We start from the raw sequence: 17,243 nt of genomic DNA on the forward strand, positions 1-17,243 counted from the left end.
GAACACGGCATTCTAGCACATGACGCCATCACTGGCATCTGTTTCCCTGTGCACGCAACCTAAAATCTGTATCTTTCCAGAGAGCCGTTCATGAGTGGTCCTTCCTTCATGAAACATGGATGACAGGGCTTCTGTGGGGAAGATCAGTGTGTCTTCTGACTCTGTGTCCACCCTGAACAGCGAGGACTTTGTGCTGGTCTACAAACAAGGTGATGACATGCATTCTGCAAATAATGGCAGTGATGACGAGAAGACCGGCCTTAAGGTAAGAGGCTAATGTCTAAGGGGGAGATGGGCAGATGGTGGTCTAGAAATCCCGGTTTCTTCCTACCTGTGTCCATATCGTTTCGCACTTTGTGCTCTCTTTGTGAATCGTTGTTCTTGTTGAGCCTGTTCCTTGATCCTTCAGCTACATGTCTGCACTCGCATTTGTGGCAGATATTGATCTCTCATAGTGTTGACTGGCATATATTTTATATGGAGTTGACGGTGTGGGTGATGACTGCACATATAATAAGTTTGGAGGGTTAATGTGAGGTCAGAGCAAAAAGCTAAATTTATGATTGCTGCATTTCACCCACATTGAGAGAAGTGTCTCATTTGTGCCTGCTTAAATTTAAAGGGGTTTTCCTGAGATTTTTATACTGATGATCTATCCTTTTGTAATAGGTCATCGGTATCTTCTTATCTGTAAGGGTTTGGCACCCAGGACCCCCTCCGATCAGCTGTTGGAGAAGGCTTTGGCGCTCCTGTGAGCACTATGGCCTTCTGGCAGCTTACAGGGAACACCACCATACATTGTATAGCGGCTGTGCTTGGTATCACGCTCGGCCTCATTCACTTCAATGGGGCTGAGCAGCTCCTAGGCCTTGTGACCGATGAACGACCTGACAGGAGCGCCGCTGCCTTCTCAAACAGCTGATCAGCAAGGTTCCCAGGTGTCAGACCCCCACCAATCAGATTCTGTAGATCTGCCCAAAGGATAGGTCATCAGTATAAAAACCTCGGAAAACCCTTTTAAGGGTACTTTCACACTAGCGTTTTTCTTTTCCGGCGCTGAGTTCCGTCCTAGGGGCTCAAATCCGGAAAAGAACTGATCAGTTTTATCCTAATGCATTCTGAATGGAGAGTCAGTCCTTCAGGATGCATCAGGATGTCTTCTGTTCAGTCTTTTTGACTGATCAGGCTTTTCAGAAAAACGTAGCATGCAGTATTTTTACCTACAAAAAGCCTGAACACTTTGACTGAACGCCTGATCAGGCTTTTTTCCCATTGACTTGCATTAACGCCGGATCCGGCCCCGTGTGTTCAGTCAAAACGGATCCGGCTTTTGCATGTTAAACCCGAAAAATGTGAAAAAAAAGTTAAAGTCCATAAATGGCGGATCCGTTTTTTCCAATGCATTTTTCCATTGTGATCGAAAGCCTGATCAGGATTCAAATGTAATCCGTTTTCACACGTTTTTCCGGATCCGGCGGGCAGTTCCAGTGTCGGAATTGAACGCCGGATTAAAACAACGCTAGTGTGAAAGTAGCCTAAAAGGAATCTATCACCAGTAAATTCACTGTTAGGCCTTCATACAACCGAAAACATGTCGCACAACGATCGCAGCTTCCCTGACCCAAACCGGCGGCATCACAGTAATTTGCTATAGTTAGTTCCTATCTGATTGCGGCTTTATTGTACCGTACTCCCATGATGCGAGTCCAGCACAGTAGAGCCGCAATCAGATGATAACTCACTGTATCGTGAATTACTTTGATGACGTAAGGTCAGGGAAGCCGCAGTCAGTCTGGGAGATGCAGCCAACACATGGCCTGTGTTTCACAGCTCAAGTGTGGTCTTGTGAATCAGCCCTTAAAGGGGTTGTGCAAGAAGTGGGGGACCCTCCACCTCCATTTAGCTGGACCTATAAAGGGAAGCTCAGTGGCTCCCTCTCCTCCTGGCCACTGGGCTCTCTCGCTGTAAACATCCGGATTGACATCGCTTACAGCCAATCGCTGACCGCATCGGTGACCTGCTCCTCTTGCGTCAGGATGGTCACATGATGCAAGTGATTGGCTGCGGCGATGTCAGACCAAATGTTTTCAGTGAAGCAGCCCAGGCCTAGAAGAGAAGTAGCAGGGAGCCAGTGCTAGGGGATTTACCAAAAATGACAGAATGACAGCATAATTTTAGTTTGCAGCGTAACATCCAGTGTTCTCTTACATCAGGAGGCTGGCAATGCTGGGGACTACTCATGGTGGTCTAGTGTGGTGGGTCTAAGCTTTCCCAGAGATGGATATAACTGAAGCTAGGGTACGACATGCTCTCATCTGACTAGTGTCCTGATATCCTACAGATTTGGTTTTCCATGGGGTATAGTTCCCAGGGTTGCTGATATTTTTATTTTTGTTTTGCTGCACATGGGCTCAGAGGTCACACTGCACTTTTATCCGGAAGAGTAAAAATACCCTCTTAGCATTTTTGAGGAGTATTTTTAGTACCAAAGTTGCAGTAATTGAAATAAAAATAGGCAGGCATACATAATATTAAGAGGTTACTATTTATGCAGGGAACCATTACTAGTTCATTCTGTACTTCATGCATAAATAGCTAATTTTGACAATTTTAAATGTATCTGACATAAGATAAGACTGAATCCTACCTTTCTTGCAGCAGGGACCAGAGCAGTGGAGATTTTGACAGAATTATCTCTCACTGTGCTCCATGGTCCATGGTATACCCTGTATGAGGGATAGTAACCAATAAAGGATTCAGCCTAGTGCTTCAATCTATGGCCAGACTATCACTACTGGTCATACCGGAGTGTATTTTTCTTGTAATATACAGTTTTTTTTTAATCTCCAGATTGTTGGAAATGGGAGCGAACAGCAACTTCAGAAGGAGCTGGAAGATCTTTTAATGGATACGCCATGTGAAGGCCAGGAGCAGCATGCAGAGGAGGTGGAGAAAGCCCTTCCCGATGATCTGGATGAGTCTTCAAATGAAACCTCCACTTCTTCTTCCATTAACCCTTCATCTGTTGGCATGCAGAAACAAGAAATGAGCCTGCCTGTGAAACCAGCACAGCAAGGTAATCCACATGGATATTAAAGGGGCTGTCTCACTTCAGAAAATGGTATTTATCATGTAGACAAAGTTAAAGGGGTATTCCGAGACTTTAAGACCTCATGCACAAGACCGTTGTTTGGGTCCGCATCCGAGCCGCCGGATTCACTTCAGTGGGGCCGCAAAAGATGCGGAGAGCACTCCGTGTGCTGTCCGCATCCGTGGCTACGTTCCGTGGCCCCGCTATAAAAATACAACATGTCCTATTCTTGTCCGTGCTTTGCGACAAGAATAGGCATTTATATTGCCGGTGCCCGTTCCGTTCCGCAAATTGCGGAAGGCAACACGGACGGCTTCCGGTTTTTGCGGGCCGCAAAAAACGGCACGGCCGTGTGCATTAGGCCTAATACTGATGACTTATCCTCTGAATAGGTCATAAGGATCTGATCGGTGGGGGTCCATTGAAATTAATGGGTCCACATCCTATCTGCAAAAAAAAACTAAACGGAACGGACATAGAAACAAAATACGTTCATGTGCATGAGGCATTAAACTTAGTGTTGCAAATTAAATAATTGGTTTCCATTAATGTCTCAGATTGCGGAGATGGGGCCTGATTTGTACTCGCCGGTTCCTGATGAAGACAGCGTCGTGTTCAGTAAGCTCACGTACCTGGGCTGTGCCTCCGTGAATGCTCCGCGGAGTGAGGTAGAAGCTCTCAGAATGATCTCTATTCTGCGGGGGCAATGTCAGAACGCACTGGATGTTACTCTCTCCGTACCTAATGTGTCTGAAGGGACAGTCAGGTATGACCTGTTTATTTCCAATATGCATAAAGTGCAAGCCTATGTAACCAGCTGCATGTACTGATGCATTTTATCTTTCTATTACTATGAACAGACTCCTCGACCCTCAAACAAACACTGAAATAGCAAAATATCCAATATATAAGATTCTGTTCTGCGTCCGAGGCCATGACGGAACTCCGGAGAGTGACTGCTTTGCTTTCACTGAGAGTCATTACAATGCCGAGCTCTTCAGGATACATGTCTTCCGCTGTGAGATTCAGGAGGCGGTAAGATTTCATCAGAGCATTTTTTTTTATCTTTTTATTTTTTTATTTTAGTTTTATGAAGTCCTGTATTAAATTCCTTCATAAGGTTTGCTTTAAAGGGGGTTTCTTATCTCAGAAAATGGGGCCATATAGCTAGGATATGCTCCATTGTCTTATAGGTGCGACGCACCTATATCGAGAACGGAGCCGCACTGCGCATGAGCAGCCGCCCTCCATTCATTTCTATGGGGCCGCTCGGCTATAGCCGTCTGCCCCATAGAAATGAATGGGAGCATGGGCCGCGCATGCGTGGCACGCTCCCATTCACTTCTATGGGAGAGGCGGGGATTAGCGTTTGGTGGTGGACGGACCCTGGGAAATCTGGGATCCTCCAGCCACAGCGATCCCTGCTCCATTCTCTATCCAGCAATGGGACCAGGCACCTATCAGACAATGGGGGCATATCCTAGCGATATGCCCCCATTGTCTAAGATGGGAATACCCTACACTTTCAAAAACACTAAAAGGGAGTCTGTCACCACTATTTTACCACATCCAGAGCTTACATTGTTCTGTAGCACACCTACACATGAATGTAATGGTACCTTTGTTATTTTCTTTAGACTTGCAGAAGCGTGAAAAACGACGTTTAATTTCATATGCAAATGAAGGCTCGCAAGTGCCCAGAGGCGGCATTCAGTGTGTAGGAGCACAGGCTGCGCCGCCTTCTTTCTACATTACTCCTTCCCAGCCTCTTCCTTTGCCCGCCCTCCTATTCCCTTGCGTCATCCCTAGGTCCGGCCGAGATCCCGGGCCTTTGCACTGCTTCTCTGAGCTGGGGCATGCACACTGCGATGCCCATTGTGGGCACGGCATTGACTCAACTAGTGCGCATGCGCCGGCCCCGCGAAGCAGTCTTTTGGTGTCCGCCTCCAGAGCAGAACGGAAGCAAACTGATGCATTCTAAACGGATCCTTATCCATTCAGAATGCATTAGGGCAAAACTGATCCGTTTTGGACCGCTTGTGAGAGCCCTGAAACGGAGCTCACAAACGGAAACCAAAACGCGAGTGGGAAAGTAGCCCTAGGTGATCACTCAAGGTAAAATATATTACATTGGGATATGCCTAGTGTAGAGCCTGATGGGGTGGTGCTTGACACTGGGACTGTCTTGGTGTTCTTTGTATCCCTACGTCAATCACTACACAACCACGCCCTTAATTAGCCTTCAAACACTTCATTTGATTATCTTGGAGTGTGTTCCCTTAAAATCTTTAGCATCTTTTCAATTTTAGATATTTCAAAGGATCAGAATATATATGTGATGTTTAGCCCAGTACAGTTCTACATAGATGTGAATGGTGTCAGAATATATATGTGATCGTTAAGCCGAGTACAGTTCTACATACAGTAGATGCGAATATGCCTATTTTTCCTGTGTACATACCACGGGCTGCGTGCACACTTTTTGTTACAGTATGTTCATTCTAAGTTATATATCTTTATTAGGTCAGTCGGATACTCTACAGTTTTGCGACAGCATTCCGGCGTTCATTGAAGCAGACGCCTCTCTCTGCTTCCATCCCTCCTCAGACCCCCGATAGCGACATCTTCTCTTTTTCTGTGTCACTTGAAATTAAGGAGGATGATGGGAAGGGCTACTTCAGGTAGGTTCTGAAGTGTGATTAGTTTTATGTGCTTTGTTACTAGTTTCCTCCTCTAATGTTGTAACCCTCATCAGCTCATGGACCACATATGGCTTGTAGATCACGTTAGCCCAGCATGTGGATGGGTGGTTCTCTGTCTACTTCATGAGGATGTTGGGGCCTGAGCTGCTCCACCTCTGTTAGCAGTGGACCAGGCTCTGAGATTCCACCGTTCACTAGAACAAAGCTGTGAAAATTACAATGTGGAGGAGCTTTTGCTTCTGACAGTATATCCTAACCTTACTGAAGGCGTCCAATAAACTGGCCCTGTAGTCTGTTGCTTTATGGCTTCTGCCTCTCTATATGCTGAATTCATCTAATGACATGATTAAACCTATTGGTGGAACTGATGACCGCTATCAGGGATGTTTTGGCAGACTCCCCTTCTCTCTTCTCCTTACACTGTGTACGGTATTGCAGCTCAGCACACACAGATTGTGACCCTGCGTCTGGTCAGACTGCTAAAGGACCATATCCCCTTAGTTCTTGCCATCTGCATGATCCTAGTAGTCAGACCCTGACTGACCACATATTGATGCCCCAACTTAATAATTTGCTGTCAGTAAGAAAGTACAGAACCCCTTTGGAAACACATTGTCTTTGCTACTTCCGGTTTTCTTTTACTGCCTACATTACGATGTATTTAACAGGTTATTGTTGTTATTATTATTTTTTTTATAGCGCGGTTTCTAAAGATAAGGACAAGCAGTGTTTCAGACTACGGCAGGGAGTTGATAAGAAGATTGTGATCTATGTTCAGCAGACATCCAACAAAGAACTAACAATTGAGAGGTAATTTATGTTGATATTATCATCCCGCAAGCTAAATAATTTCTTACAATCCATTTTCTTAAGGTCCCTTTACACAGGACAATTCAGCAGCAGATTGCAGATTGTCAGGAAGGAAGAGTTCCTTCCTGACAATCGCCTGCTCGCTGGAGGAGCATGCAGATATCTCCTCCACAGTATGGGGAGGAGCAATCACTAATGCCATTGCTCATCCCCATACTGACTAGTTTTTTTTCCGGCAGCAGATGCTGTTTACACAGCACGATCTGCTGCTGGCAAACGATAATTTTTTTTTGACTGCACAAATGATCTATTAACCTATGAACGAGCATTTTGCTTGTTTATAGGGTAATCAGCGGTACATTTACACCGTCAGATAATCTCTAACGAGTGTTGTTTTTGCGGGATTCTCGGCCTGTGTAAAGGGCCCTTTAGACTAGTGCTACACCGTGACACATTGCAGAAAAGTCGCACAACATTTTTTATAATGATGGTCAATGATGTCACACTGAAACTGCAACACAACAGTCGCAAAAAATCTATCCAAGTTTGATTTTTGTGTGACTGTCGTATCACAGTCGCGATATGTCACAGTGCGACACCATTGACAATCATTATGAAAAATTTCGGAGGACATTGGCTACACATTATCGCAGTGTAGTTGTATCTTTTTTGTCGTGCGACACATGTCGCTGTGTAGCCCTAGCGTAGGTCTTTGCTTGCACATGTGACAGAAAGCTTACTTGGTGTAAGTGAAGCCTATATGCAGTGACTGTGGTGCAAAATCTGAAGTATGTAGTTGTTACAGTTGTGCAAATTGTTGGAAGCTTCCAAACGTATGATTTTTTATAATGTTTTTTTTTTAAGGGATTGTATAATTAAGGAAACCCGTTTTTTTTTGTGTGTGGAAGCTGTGACTTTACATGGCAGAAATTAAAAAGGTTGTGCCAAGTATGAAAGTTGTCCCCTATAAACAGGATAGGAGATAACTAACCAGTAGTCAGACCCCCACCTGAGTTGAGAACGAAGATGTCATGTCCCTGTCCTGATGGAGCTGCAGGCTAAGCATGTTCCCTTCCGATCCATTCATTCTCTGTAGGGGCTACTGGAGATAGCCGAGTACAGTACTCTATTATTTCCAGCAGTCCCATAGAGTATAAATGGAGTGGCAGGGTGCATGCTCGGCCTGCCGTTAGGACGAGAACGTGGGATCCCCATTCACTGGGGATGCTCAGACCCCCACCCATCAGTTAGTTATACTTGACCAAACCACTTTAATGGCTGTATGTAATGCTTGGATGCAATTCCCCGTTGTGGTTCATAAAGTGAGATACTGGCATTGATCTCTTCTATAAAGGGCATATGTCTAGGGCTTGTCTTCTTGAGACAACACCTTTTAAATGTTGTAGGAAACCGACTGGTGCAAGTGAAGCAGTGAAAGTAAGACATCAATAACATTTTTTTACTTTTGTATGTTTTGCTGCAGGTGTTTTGGACTCCTCCTTAGCCCTGGCAGAGATGTACGGAATAGTGACATGCACTTACTAGAGCTGGTAAGTGAATGGTAAGCCAAGTAAAAGGCGCTGTTTGTTAGTGGCCCCCCACTATAAGGTCCTAGCAGGGGATCTTCCTTTATGATGTTCTTACGTCTTAAAGGCTATAAAAAGCTTTGTACTGAAATGTATTTTAATTTTGCATTTCTTCCTAAATGCAAAAGGAAATACCTTTCTCAATAAGCTTTAGTAAACATTTCCTACCATTCTACTTTTTCAGAGTCTGTGTAAGTCCTGCATGAGGTGGGTCTAGAGGGGGGGAAGAAACCAAGGAGGGCAGCTCATACAGACTATAGTCAGAGAGGAAATCACATACAAGGCAGTTTGAAGGAGGAGAATCATATAGGCTGTGTAAGAGTAGTGAGAAAGGGAAGGGAATAGTGTGTTCGCCTCAGGATCTGTGATTGCAAGCACAAGTGAGAGGAGATCCTTCATGAGCTGTAAATGAGGAAATTGGTCCAGGAATTAAAGGGAGATTCTAGCTTTTTGATATTGATGGCCTATCCTCCAGGTAGGTAATTAATATCAGATTGACGGTCCAACACCCACCATATTCTCCTATCGGGAGTTTTTGGCAGCCAGCTGTGCCAGAAAGTATTCAGTTGCCGGAGATGAAAGAAGAAGGCTCCATCCATTGTTTAGTTGCTGTTCCAGCATACTGCAACTTGGCTCCCATACAGTTGAATGGGAACTGAGCTGCAGCACTCTTTACCCCTTTAAGATGCACTGATACAAGAGAGCTAGTGAAGGCAGCAGCATGCTGAACACACATACCAGACATCCAGTATGTATTAATGGGAGCAACGTACCCACGAGAAAAAAATCTAAAATTAGGAGCTGGTTGCAAACTAAATACCATGGGTTCTGGAAATGAAGGAATTTAGATTGCAGACTGAAACCTAGCTCCAGCATTTAACTTAATGCAATGACTAAAGTAAATTTTTTTCCATGTCAGAAGTGTTTGTTTTTATCAAGTTTTTTTTAAATAGAAATTGCATAAAAATACCCAAAACAAAGGTGTGTACAGAACTCGAAATGCAAATTCAGAATCGTTTTCTTTATTCATTATATTATCATGACATTTAGGAGTCCATGGGTAAAAGCTCAGATGGAAAGTCCTATATCATCACTGGGAGCTGGAACACAAAATCCCCACATTTCCAGGCTGTAAATGAGGAGACACCAAAAGGTAAAAAAATACTAAATCCCTGTGTAACAGCGTGAACTATCGGACTGCAAAAGCTGTTCAGATCAGTGGCTGACATGATGAAGCAGCAAACTTGGCTTCCAATAACTGCATTGAATTATATTTATTCGCTGATAAATGTGCTTTTTCCAGGCATATGGGAGATACAAGATCTCTTCATGGAGAACGCCTTAAATGGCGTGACAAGACTTAGGCCCCTTTCACATGAGCGAGTTTTCCACGCGGGTGCAATGCGTGACATGAACGCACAGCACCCGCACTGAATCCTGACCCATTCATTCCAATAGGGTCTGTGTACATGAGCGTGTTTTTTTTCAGGCATCAGTTCTGCGTTGTGTGAAAAACGCAGCATGTTCTATATTCTGCAGTTTTTCACACAGTGCTGGCCCTATAGAAGTGAATGCGGCTTTAGTGAAAAACGCATTGCATCCGGAAGCAAGTGCGGATGAAATGCGTTTTTCACTGATGGTTGCTAAGAGATGTTGTTTGTAAACCTTCAGTTTTTTTTGTTACCGTGTGAAAAAAAGCATCAAAACACATTGCACCCGTGCGGAATAAACTGAACGCTATCGCAGACAAAACTGACTGAACTTGCTTGAAAAATAGTGCGAGTTTCACTGAACGCACCCTGAACGCATCCGGAGCCAATCACTCACACTCGTGTGAAAGAGGCCTTATAATCCATACATGCTCCTCTGGAATTCTGAGAAGAGGGTGTGCAAATCAGCTCTTAATGAGCTCTGCCTCTAATGCCACCAGATGTGAGGCAGCGATCCTGTAAGTCAATGTTTGGACCTTTTTTTTTTTTTTTTTTTTTTTTTTTTAAAAAGCCCTTTAGTCTTGTTTAAAGGGGTTCTCCGGGCTTTTAGTTTTGATGACCTATCCTCAGGATAGGAGAAAAACTAATTTGCACCGGCAGCATCTCACATCATCCGAATTTTTATTGCGACCTCAAGACATAGTATAAAAATGCAGCAACGTTTCGGCTGATACTCGGCCTTTGTCTTGACAAAGGACTGAGTATCAGCCGAAACGTTGCTGCATTTTTGTACTATGTCTTGAGGTCGCAATAAAAATTCGGATGATGTGAGATGCTACCGGTGCCAATTTGTTTTTTCGCCTATCTTCATGGCCTGCTGGATCGTGGGTCACTGGTGAGGCTGTTGCATCGTGTGATACATCGACCAAGGACCGTGTGGTGCTGCTTCTACCTATGTTTTACTGCTATCCTCAGGATAGGTCATTAGTATCAGATCGGCAGGGGTCTGACACCCAGCACCCCCGCCGATCAGCTGTATGAAGGGAAGGTGTGCGCATGCCATCTCTTTCTGCTTGCCTCTCTGCTATGTCCTATGGCGAAGGAGGATAGGTCTTCAATATTAAAAGCCCGGAGAACCTCTTTAAGAGCTCATTTACATGCTATACTCCAGGCATAGAAATACAATTTTCAGGCTTCATTTCAAGATTCCATAAAATCCATCATGATAATCAGTGGCATATCTGATATGATGCAAGGATTATATAGTTGAAAATATTTTAAATGTTTGAGTTGATGATATCAGGTGATGCAGCGAGTGCTATTACACCTGCCGAATGGTGTCCTGAATGGGCGCTGTTAAAAAGCATGCTGTTTCAAATGAACGCTCTTATTGACCTGGTGGTTGACGTATCACATGGTCACATCCACAGCACTTATGTGATTGGAGGCATAGTCTAGGATTATAATATTGGGACTCGGCCTATCCCCAGGGTGGCCCATCGGTATCTGATATATTTCGACACCACGCACCTCCCCAATCAGCTGTTTCTGACTAGCTCCGGTTGGAGAACTACACAGCTGCGGCAACTGCACTGCTGCTCCTATCAAAGTGAATGGTAACCAGCGTAGTCCACTACACCATGGAGCTGAGTAGCTCAGAGACAGCCTTTAGTGCTGGAACCACTCACAAATGGCTTATCAGCAAGGGTGTTGGGTGTCAGACCCAATAATCTGGTTCCCTTTCTGTTTCATCTTCAGGGTGACATTCGGAGGTTGCAGTTGTGATGTGCATCAAGGAGCAAAGTCTGTGTTTGAAATCACTGGGGAAATCTATTCGTGTTGGGCCCAATTAAGGCCTAATTACCTGCCTCTTTAAATTATTTGTTGTTGGGGTATATGAAACTGTATCTTACTGTTAGCATCAAGGGCTTACCACATGACAAACACTTATCCCCAGCATTGGTGGACAGCAGTGTCTGATTGGTGGGGGTTGATCAGTCCTGTAGAGTTGACTGGAACAGTGGTGCGCATGCATGACCGCTGCCCCATTCAAGTAATGGAGCACAGTGATTGGTGGGGTCCTCAGTGGCCAGACACCCCCTCGACTTGTAAGGCACTTATCCCCTCTCCTGTGGATAGTGTTTGTCATGGGACAGCCCCTTTAATTACAAGGATATGTTGGCCAATATTATGGTGTAAAACCACAATAAGAAGTCAAATTACAATAGCATTTAAAGTCTTTTGTATCGGGCACAGACACTTGTATGATTATTAGATGACCGGCACAAAGTGAAAGTACCAATCACACGGCTAGAAAAACCCTTTGTGATGGAATGGCTCAATATTTTTTAATAAAGGCCAATTGAAAAAATTATTTTTAGCCAAAAAAAATCTGTAAAAATTGACTCTGAAGGTTTACATGGTCTTTAAGTTTCCAGCCCACCCCTGATACTGATTTTACATGCAGCAGAAGCTGTCCGCACTGATTGTCAACAGCTTCTCGGCTCTCATTACAAGCTAATTACTGCAGACAGCCTGGTGCATGTACTATTACTATAGCACCAGAATTTTAGAGGGAGATGAGGAAAAGTTTTCTCCCCTCGAACTGTCCTACTACACTATAACCGCAGGCAAAAGGAGCGGTCTGCAGTGATTGCCTTGTAATGAGCTCTCACAACTCCTGTGCTCTGTAGCTGGAATCAGTGCTGGATGCAGCACGTACCCTGTAGCTGGAGGGGCAGCTGCTTCCTGTTCCCTTGGCACACAGTAAAGACATCTTCTCGTGCCTGGAAAATCTGTATGCTAGGATGATTCCAGGGAGAAGAGGAAATATCTTGCCACCTATTCTGCCAGGGGGATAGGCTATGTTATCTTTCATGTGAGGCGGGGGAGTTGTGGGAGCGTGCCTCTACCTTGAATCACTAACTGCCCAACATGCTATACAAGATGCGGAAGTGCTCAAAATGAACAATGCAATAATAACAAAATGCCCTCAAAGGTGCACATAGCCTTTAAAGTGGCCCTGGAAAAAAATTAAAAAAAAGTTGCCCCATGTTGTAAGTGGGTACAAACTGACAGAAGGCAGGATAACAGAAGTAGGTGGGGCCAGCAATACCGCAATGCAGCACAAAATACCGCCCTAGCAGAACCAGATAGCACAGCGCAGCATGAAATACTGCCCAGCAGAACCAGATACCACAGTGCAGCACAATATACTGCCCCAGCAGAACCAGATAGCACAGCGCAGCATGAAATACTGCCCAGCAGAACCAGATACCACAGTGCAGCACAATATACTGCCCCAGCAGAACCAGATATCGCAGCATGAAATACTGCCCCAGCAGAACCAGATAGCACAGCACAGCATGAAATACTGCCCAGCAGAACCAGATAGCACAGCACAGCATGAAATACTGCCCAGCAGAACCAGATAGCACAGCACAGCATGAAATACTGCCCAGCAGAACCAGATAGCACAGCACAGCACGAAATACTGCCCAGCAGAACCAGATACCACAGTGCAGCACAATATACTGCCCCAGCAGAACCAGATAGCACAGCACAGCATGAAATACTGCCCAGCAGAACCAGATACCACAGTGCAGCACAATATACTGCCCCAGCAGAACCAGATATCGCAGCATGAAATACTGCCCCAGCAGAACCAGATAGCACAGTACACCACAAAATACTTCCACCCACACCAAAGTATGAAACCGTATTAGTGTCATGAGGATGGCAATTCCGTTGAATTCAGGAGGGCATTTGCGGCTGCTGGCCCAGTGCATGATGGCTCCTCCTACATTAATTCTGAGAGCATCTGATCTTTGTGTACCTGGCTGGTTGCCCCCTGGGTGTCGGCCCACCAGGAAATTTCCCTGTAGGGTCTATGGCCGGTCCGCCCATGCACTAAGGGGAAGATTTATTAAGATTGGTGCTTTCTGTGCTGGTCTTGATATCTCCTGTGCTTGACTGTTACAAAAAATGTTGTCACGCAACATGTGGCAGTGTAGTTGTACCCTTTTTGTTGTGCAGCTCTTTCCTTAAACTTTCTACTGCCCAGTCAAAAGCAGCAGGGTAGAGAATGTAGTAGCAGTGCTTGCACATGCCCAGTGGCACCAATAAAGCCCTGACAGTCTCTGAATAGAGAGCAGGAGACTAAACAATCCTGCGCATGCACGACCACCTTTACCAAACCGTATGCAAACGGACTGGATCCGGTCATTTTTTTTTCAAAGATCAAAGGGAAAAATAGCTCGTCCTATATCACGGCGCAGACTGGAAAAACGGATCCGGCAGCACGGCAATTTCCAGGAGCTAGCTGCGGTATTTAGTCCGGTCAAATACAGTACAAGGAATGGAACGGAATCCTGATGCATACTGAAGGAATGCATTAGGACAAAACTGATGCGTTTTTATTCCGGTATTGAGACCCTTTACTGGATTTCAATACCGGAAAAGAATAACTCTAGTGTGAAAGTACCCTTATCTTTGTAGGTGAACAGTATTTTTATTTCAGTGTGGAAAACTTTCTCTGATTTGTTGTGTGTTTTCCCACAGACAAGGTGCTTTTTATGACCACCGCAGTAGACCTGGTGATTACAGAAGTGCAGGAGCCTGTGCGATTCCTATTAGAAACAAAGGTGCGAGTCTGCTCAGCCAGCGAACGCCTGTATTGGCCATTTAGCAAGAGGAGTTCTACAGAAAACTTCTTCCTCAAACTGAAACAGGTATTCTATATGTCCAGCATTCTGGTTGAAAACTTTTTATCCGTAAAGGTAATGTCATCAGAAAACTACCTATTGCTCCAAAAATCTACAGCTATCAACATTCGCAGAGTATATGCTAGTCCTACAAATCCCGTCAGATAACTGTGGGGATAGGGCCGTTTTGTCTCTTGATGTGGCTAAGGCCTTTGACAGTGTGGAATGGGGATGCCTCTGGAGTACGTTGAGTTGTATGGGCTTAGGACAACGGTTCATTAAATGGGTGCAAGTCCTATATTCTGATCCGAGAGCACGTATTAGGGCTAACAGGAGTGTGTCTACCTACATCCAGCTGGCTAGGGGTACCAGACAGGGCTGCCCACTATCCCCCCCCTCCTCTTTGCGATAGCCATTGAGCCTTTAGCTAGTGGTGGTGCTTAGGTCCCCAGACATAAAGGGGTTTCAATATGGGCTGATAAATAATAAAATTACGCTATACGCTGATGACACTCTTCTGTTTTAGGGAGATACGACATCTTCCCTATCGGCAGCTATGTCTCTGTTGGACAAGTTTGGCAGTCTGTCGGGCCTTAATATTACCTGGCAAAAATCAGCACTAATGCCTATTGATGGCCAGGAGGTATCTGAGGTAGCCAACGCTCATAATATCCCCTGTGTAAACAATATTAAATATCTAGGAATACAGATTTCACCCAGGACTAAAGACTTTGAAGAGATAAACCTATCCCCCTTGCTTGCAAAATTTAGAAAGAAGACTAAAGCATGGAGTAAATTGTTTCTCTCCATTGTGGGTAGAGTGAACCTCCTTAAAATGGTGATGATGCCCCAACTTTTGTATGTGCTTCATAACGCCCCGATATGGTTACCTTTGGACAGGTTTCATAAAATGAATGCGTTAGTTTGGGACCGCGCTGCTTCAGTTGGTGCAAACAGAAAGGGAAGGGGGTGACCCTAGGGGCGTCAGAGAAGGGGGGACAGAAAAATCCAGGGGGGCCAGTGCTCACCCAATGTACCCAAGATGACACCCCTATAAAAATAACTCTGCTAAAGCTCCCGAGCACAAATCAGAATAAAGAAGGAATGGAGCGCAAAAAGCCAAAATGATAAATATTATAAATATTTTATTGTATCATGAAAAAACATCAAAATTACATACAAAAAATGCAGTGGGACAGGAAAACAAAAAAGGAACAGGGAAAGGAACAAACGGCGCCACCCTGGGTGGGAAACTCCGGTCATAAATAGTAGTAAGTGTAATCAGCGGGATAAATACATAATGATGAAGAAAAATAATAGCATAATAACACCGCGGATACACAGTAAATATAATGGCAAAGGTGAGTCCCAAATGTAAGGGAAAGAAAAAATGAAATGCCCACACAAGAAGGAGCAAGGACATCCGGCTTGCAAGTCAAGACCTAGCAGAGGAATAATAATCCATATGGAACAAAACCGGAGTATAAAAGAATGAATGAAACTCGCCAAGGTATCAGACCAAGAGGAGACCAACCAGGATGGCGCTACCCCAACGCGCGTTTCGGCGTGCCTTCGTCAGGGGGTGAAGTTGGTGCAAATAGCACTATCCTCCGAATGCAGTAAACCCAGTATTCCGACACAAGATACTGATACAGCGTCTGCAGAGCATAAAAAAATCACACAATAGTGAAGTACTTTCAGTGCAATTGAATAAATAAGGGTTTTATTATACTCAAACACGATAAATTTATAGCATATCTTAAAACACAATATTTTCTCCTTCGTATCACAGCCCAACCCGGGTTTCGCACAAGGCTTACTCAGGGGCGAAATCTAAGGCCTCTTTCACACCCGGGCCCGATAAGATGCGGGTGCGTTGCGGTAAAAAGTGCAAAGCGGTTTAATGCGTTTTGCACGCGCGTGAGAAAAATCGCCATGTTTGGAACCCAGACCCAAACCCAGACTTAATCACTGAAGTTCAGGATTGGGTTAGGTGTTGTGTAGATTTTATTATTTTCCCATATAACATGGTTATAAGGGAAAATAATAGCATTCTTAATACAGAATGCAACGTAAATTAGGGATGGAGGGGTTAAAAAATAAAAAGTTAACTTACCTACTCCATAGCTGCCGGTCTCTGTTCTATCTTCAGGACCTGGCAAAACACCTGTGGTGACGTCACTGTGCTCATCACATGGTCCAATCACATGGTTCATCACCACGGTGAGGGACCATGTGATTGGATCATGTGATGTGACATCACCACAGGTCCTTACACAGCAGCTCAGCATTACAGAAGAAGACAGAGATCCGCAACTACGCGATCAAGTGGACTCGGTGAGTTAATCTTTTTGATTTTTAACCCCTCCATCACTATTTTACTTTGCATTCTGTATTCAGAATGCTATTATTTTCCCTATGGTTGCGTGAAAATCGCACCGCATCCGCACTTGCTTGCGGATGCTTGTGATTTTCACGCGGCCCCATTCACTTCTATGGTGCCTGCGTTGCGTGAAAAACGCAAAATATAGAGCATGTTGCGATTTTTCACACAACGCACAAGTGATGCGTGAAAATCACCGCTCATATGCACAGCCCCTCAGAAATGAATGGGTCCGGATTCAGTGCGGGTGGAATACTCGCCCGTGTGAAAGCCGTGTGAAAGCCCCTAAGGCTATACTGAGCTATGTCTATTTAAACCCAAACCCTCCCCCAGCTCACTAGAGGAAACACGTCACCATCCAGGCTATACTTAAAACCACTCATAATATGCTCATAAAAACATCATTATAAAACAATCCAGATCCAATTGTACAAGTATATAATAATCACATATGTAAAAATCCCTATACATAAAATACATTCTTTATGCACTTGTCTCCCTATCGCTCTCCTACTACACCAAACCCTTCCCCGCCTTT

The 17,243-nt window shown here is 44.6% G+C and overlaps 1 protein-coding gene across 2 annotated transcripts in view; it reads left to right on the forward strand.

Moving 5' to 3' along the window:
• The window catches only part of RABGAP1 (RAB GTPase activating protein 1), a 176,162-nt gene that overhangs the window by 16,589 nt on the left and 142,330 nt on the right, over nucleotides 1-17,243 (forward strand). For both annotated transcript variants that reach the window (XM_044269095.1, XM_044269096.1), the window contains exons 2-10: nucleotides 81-265; nucleotides 2,851-3,076; nucleotides 3,649-3,857; nucleotides 3,952-4,126; nucleotides 5,615-5,772; nucleotides 6,493-6,603; nucleotides 8,087-8,153; nucleotides 9,240-9,342; nucleotides 14,180-14,349. In XM_044269095.1, the coding sequence (XP_044125030.1) occupies nucleotides 3,658-3,857; nucleotides 3,952-4,126; nucleotides 5,615-5,772; nucleotides 6,493-6,603; nucleotides 8,087-8,153; nucleotides 9,240-9,342; nucleotides 14,180-14,349 (984 nt within the window). In that variant the 5' untranslated portion in view covers nucleotides 81-265; nucleotides 2,851-3,076; nucleotides 3,649-3,657. The remainder of the gene's footprint in view (nucleotides 1-80; nucleotides 266-2,850; nucleotides 3,077-3,648; nucleotides 3,858-3,951; nucleotides 4,127-5,614; nucleotides 5,773-6,492; nucleotides 6,604-8,086; nucleotides 8,154-9,239; nucleotides 9,343-14,179; nucleotides 14,350-17,243) is intronic.

The sequence above is a fragment of the Bufo gargarizans genome, chromosome 9 (assembly GCF_014858855.1).
Source record: "Bufo gargarizans isolate SCDJY-AF-19 chromosome 9, ASM1485885v1, whole genome shotgun sequence".
NCBI lineage: Eukaryota > Metazoa > Chordata > Amphibia > Anura > Bufonidae > Bufo > Bufo gargarizans.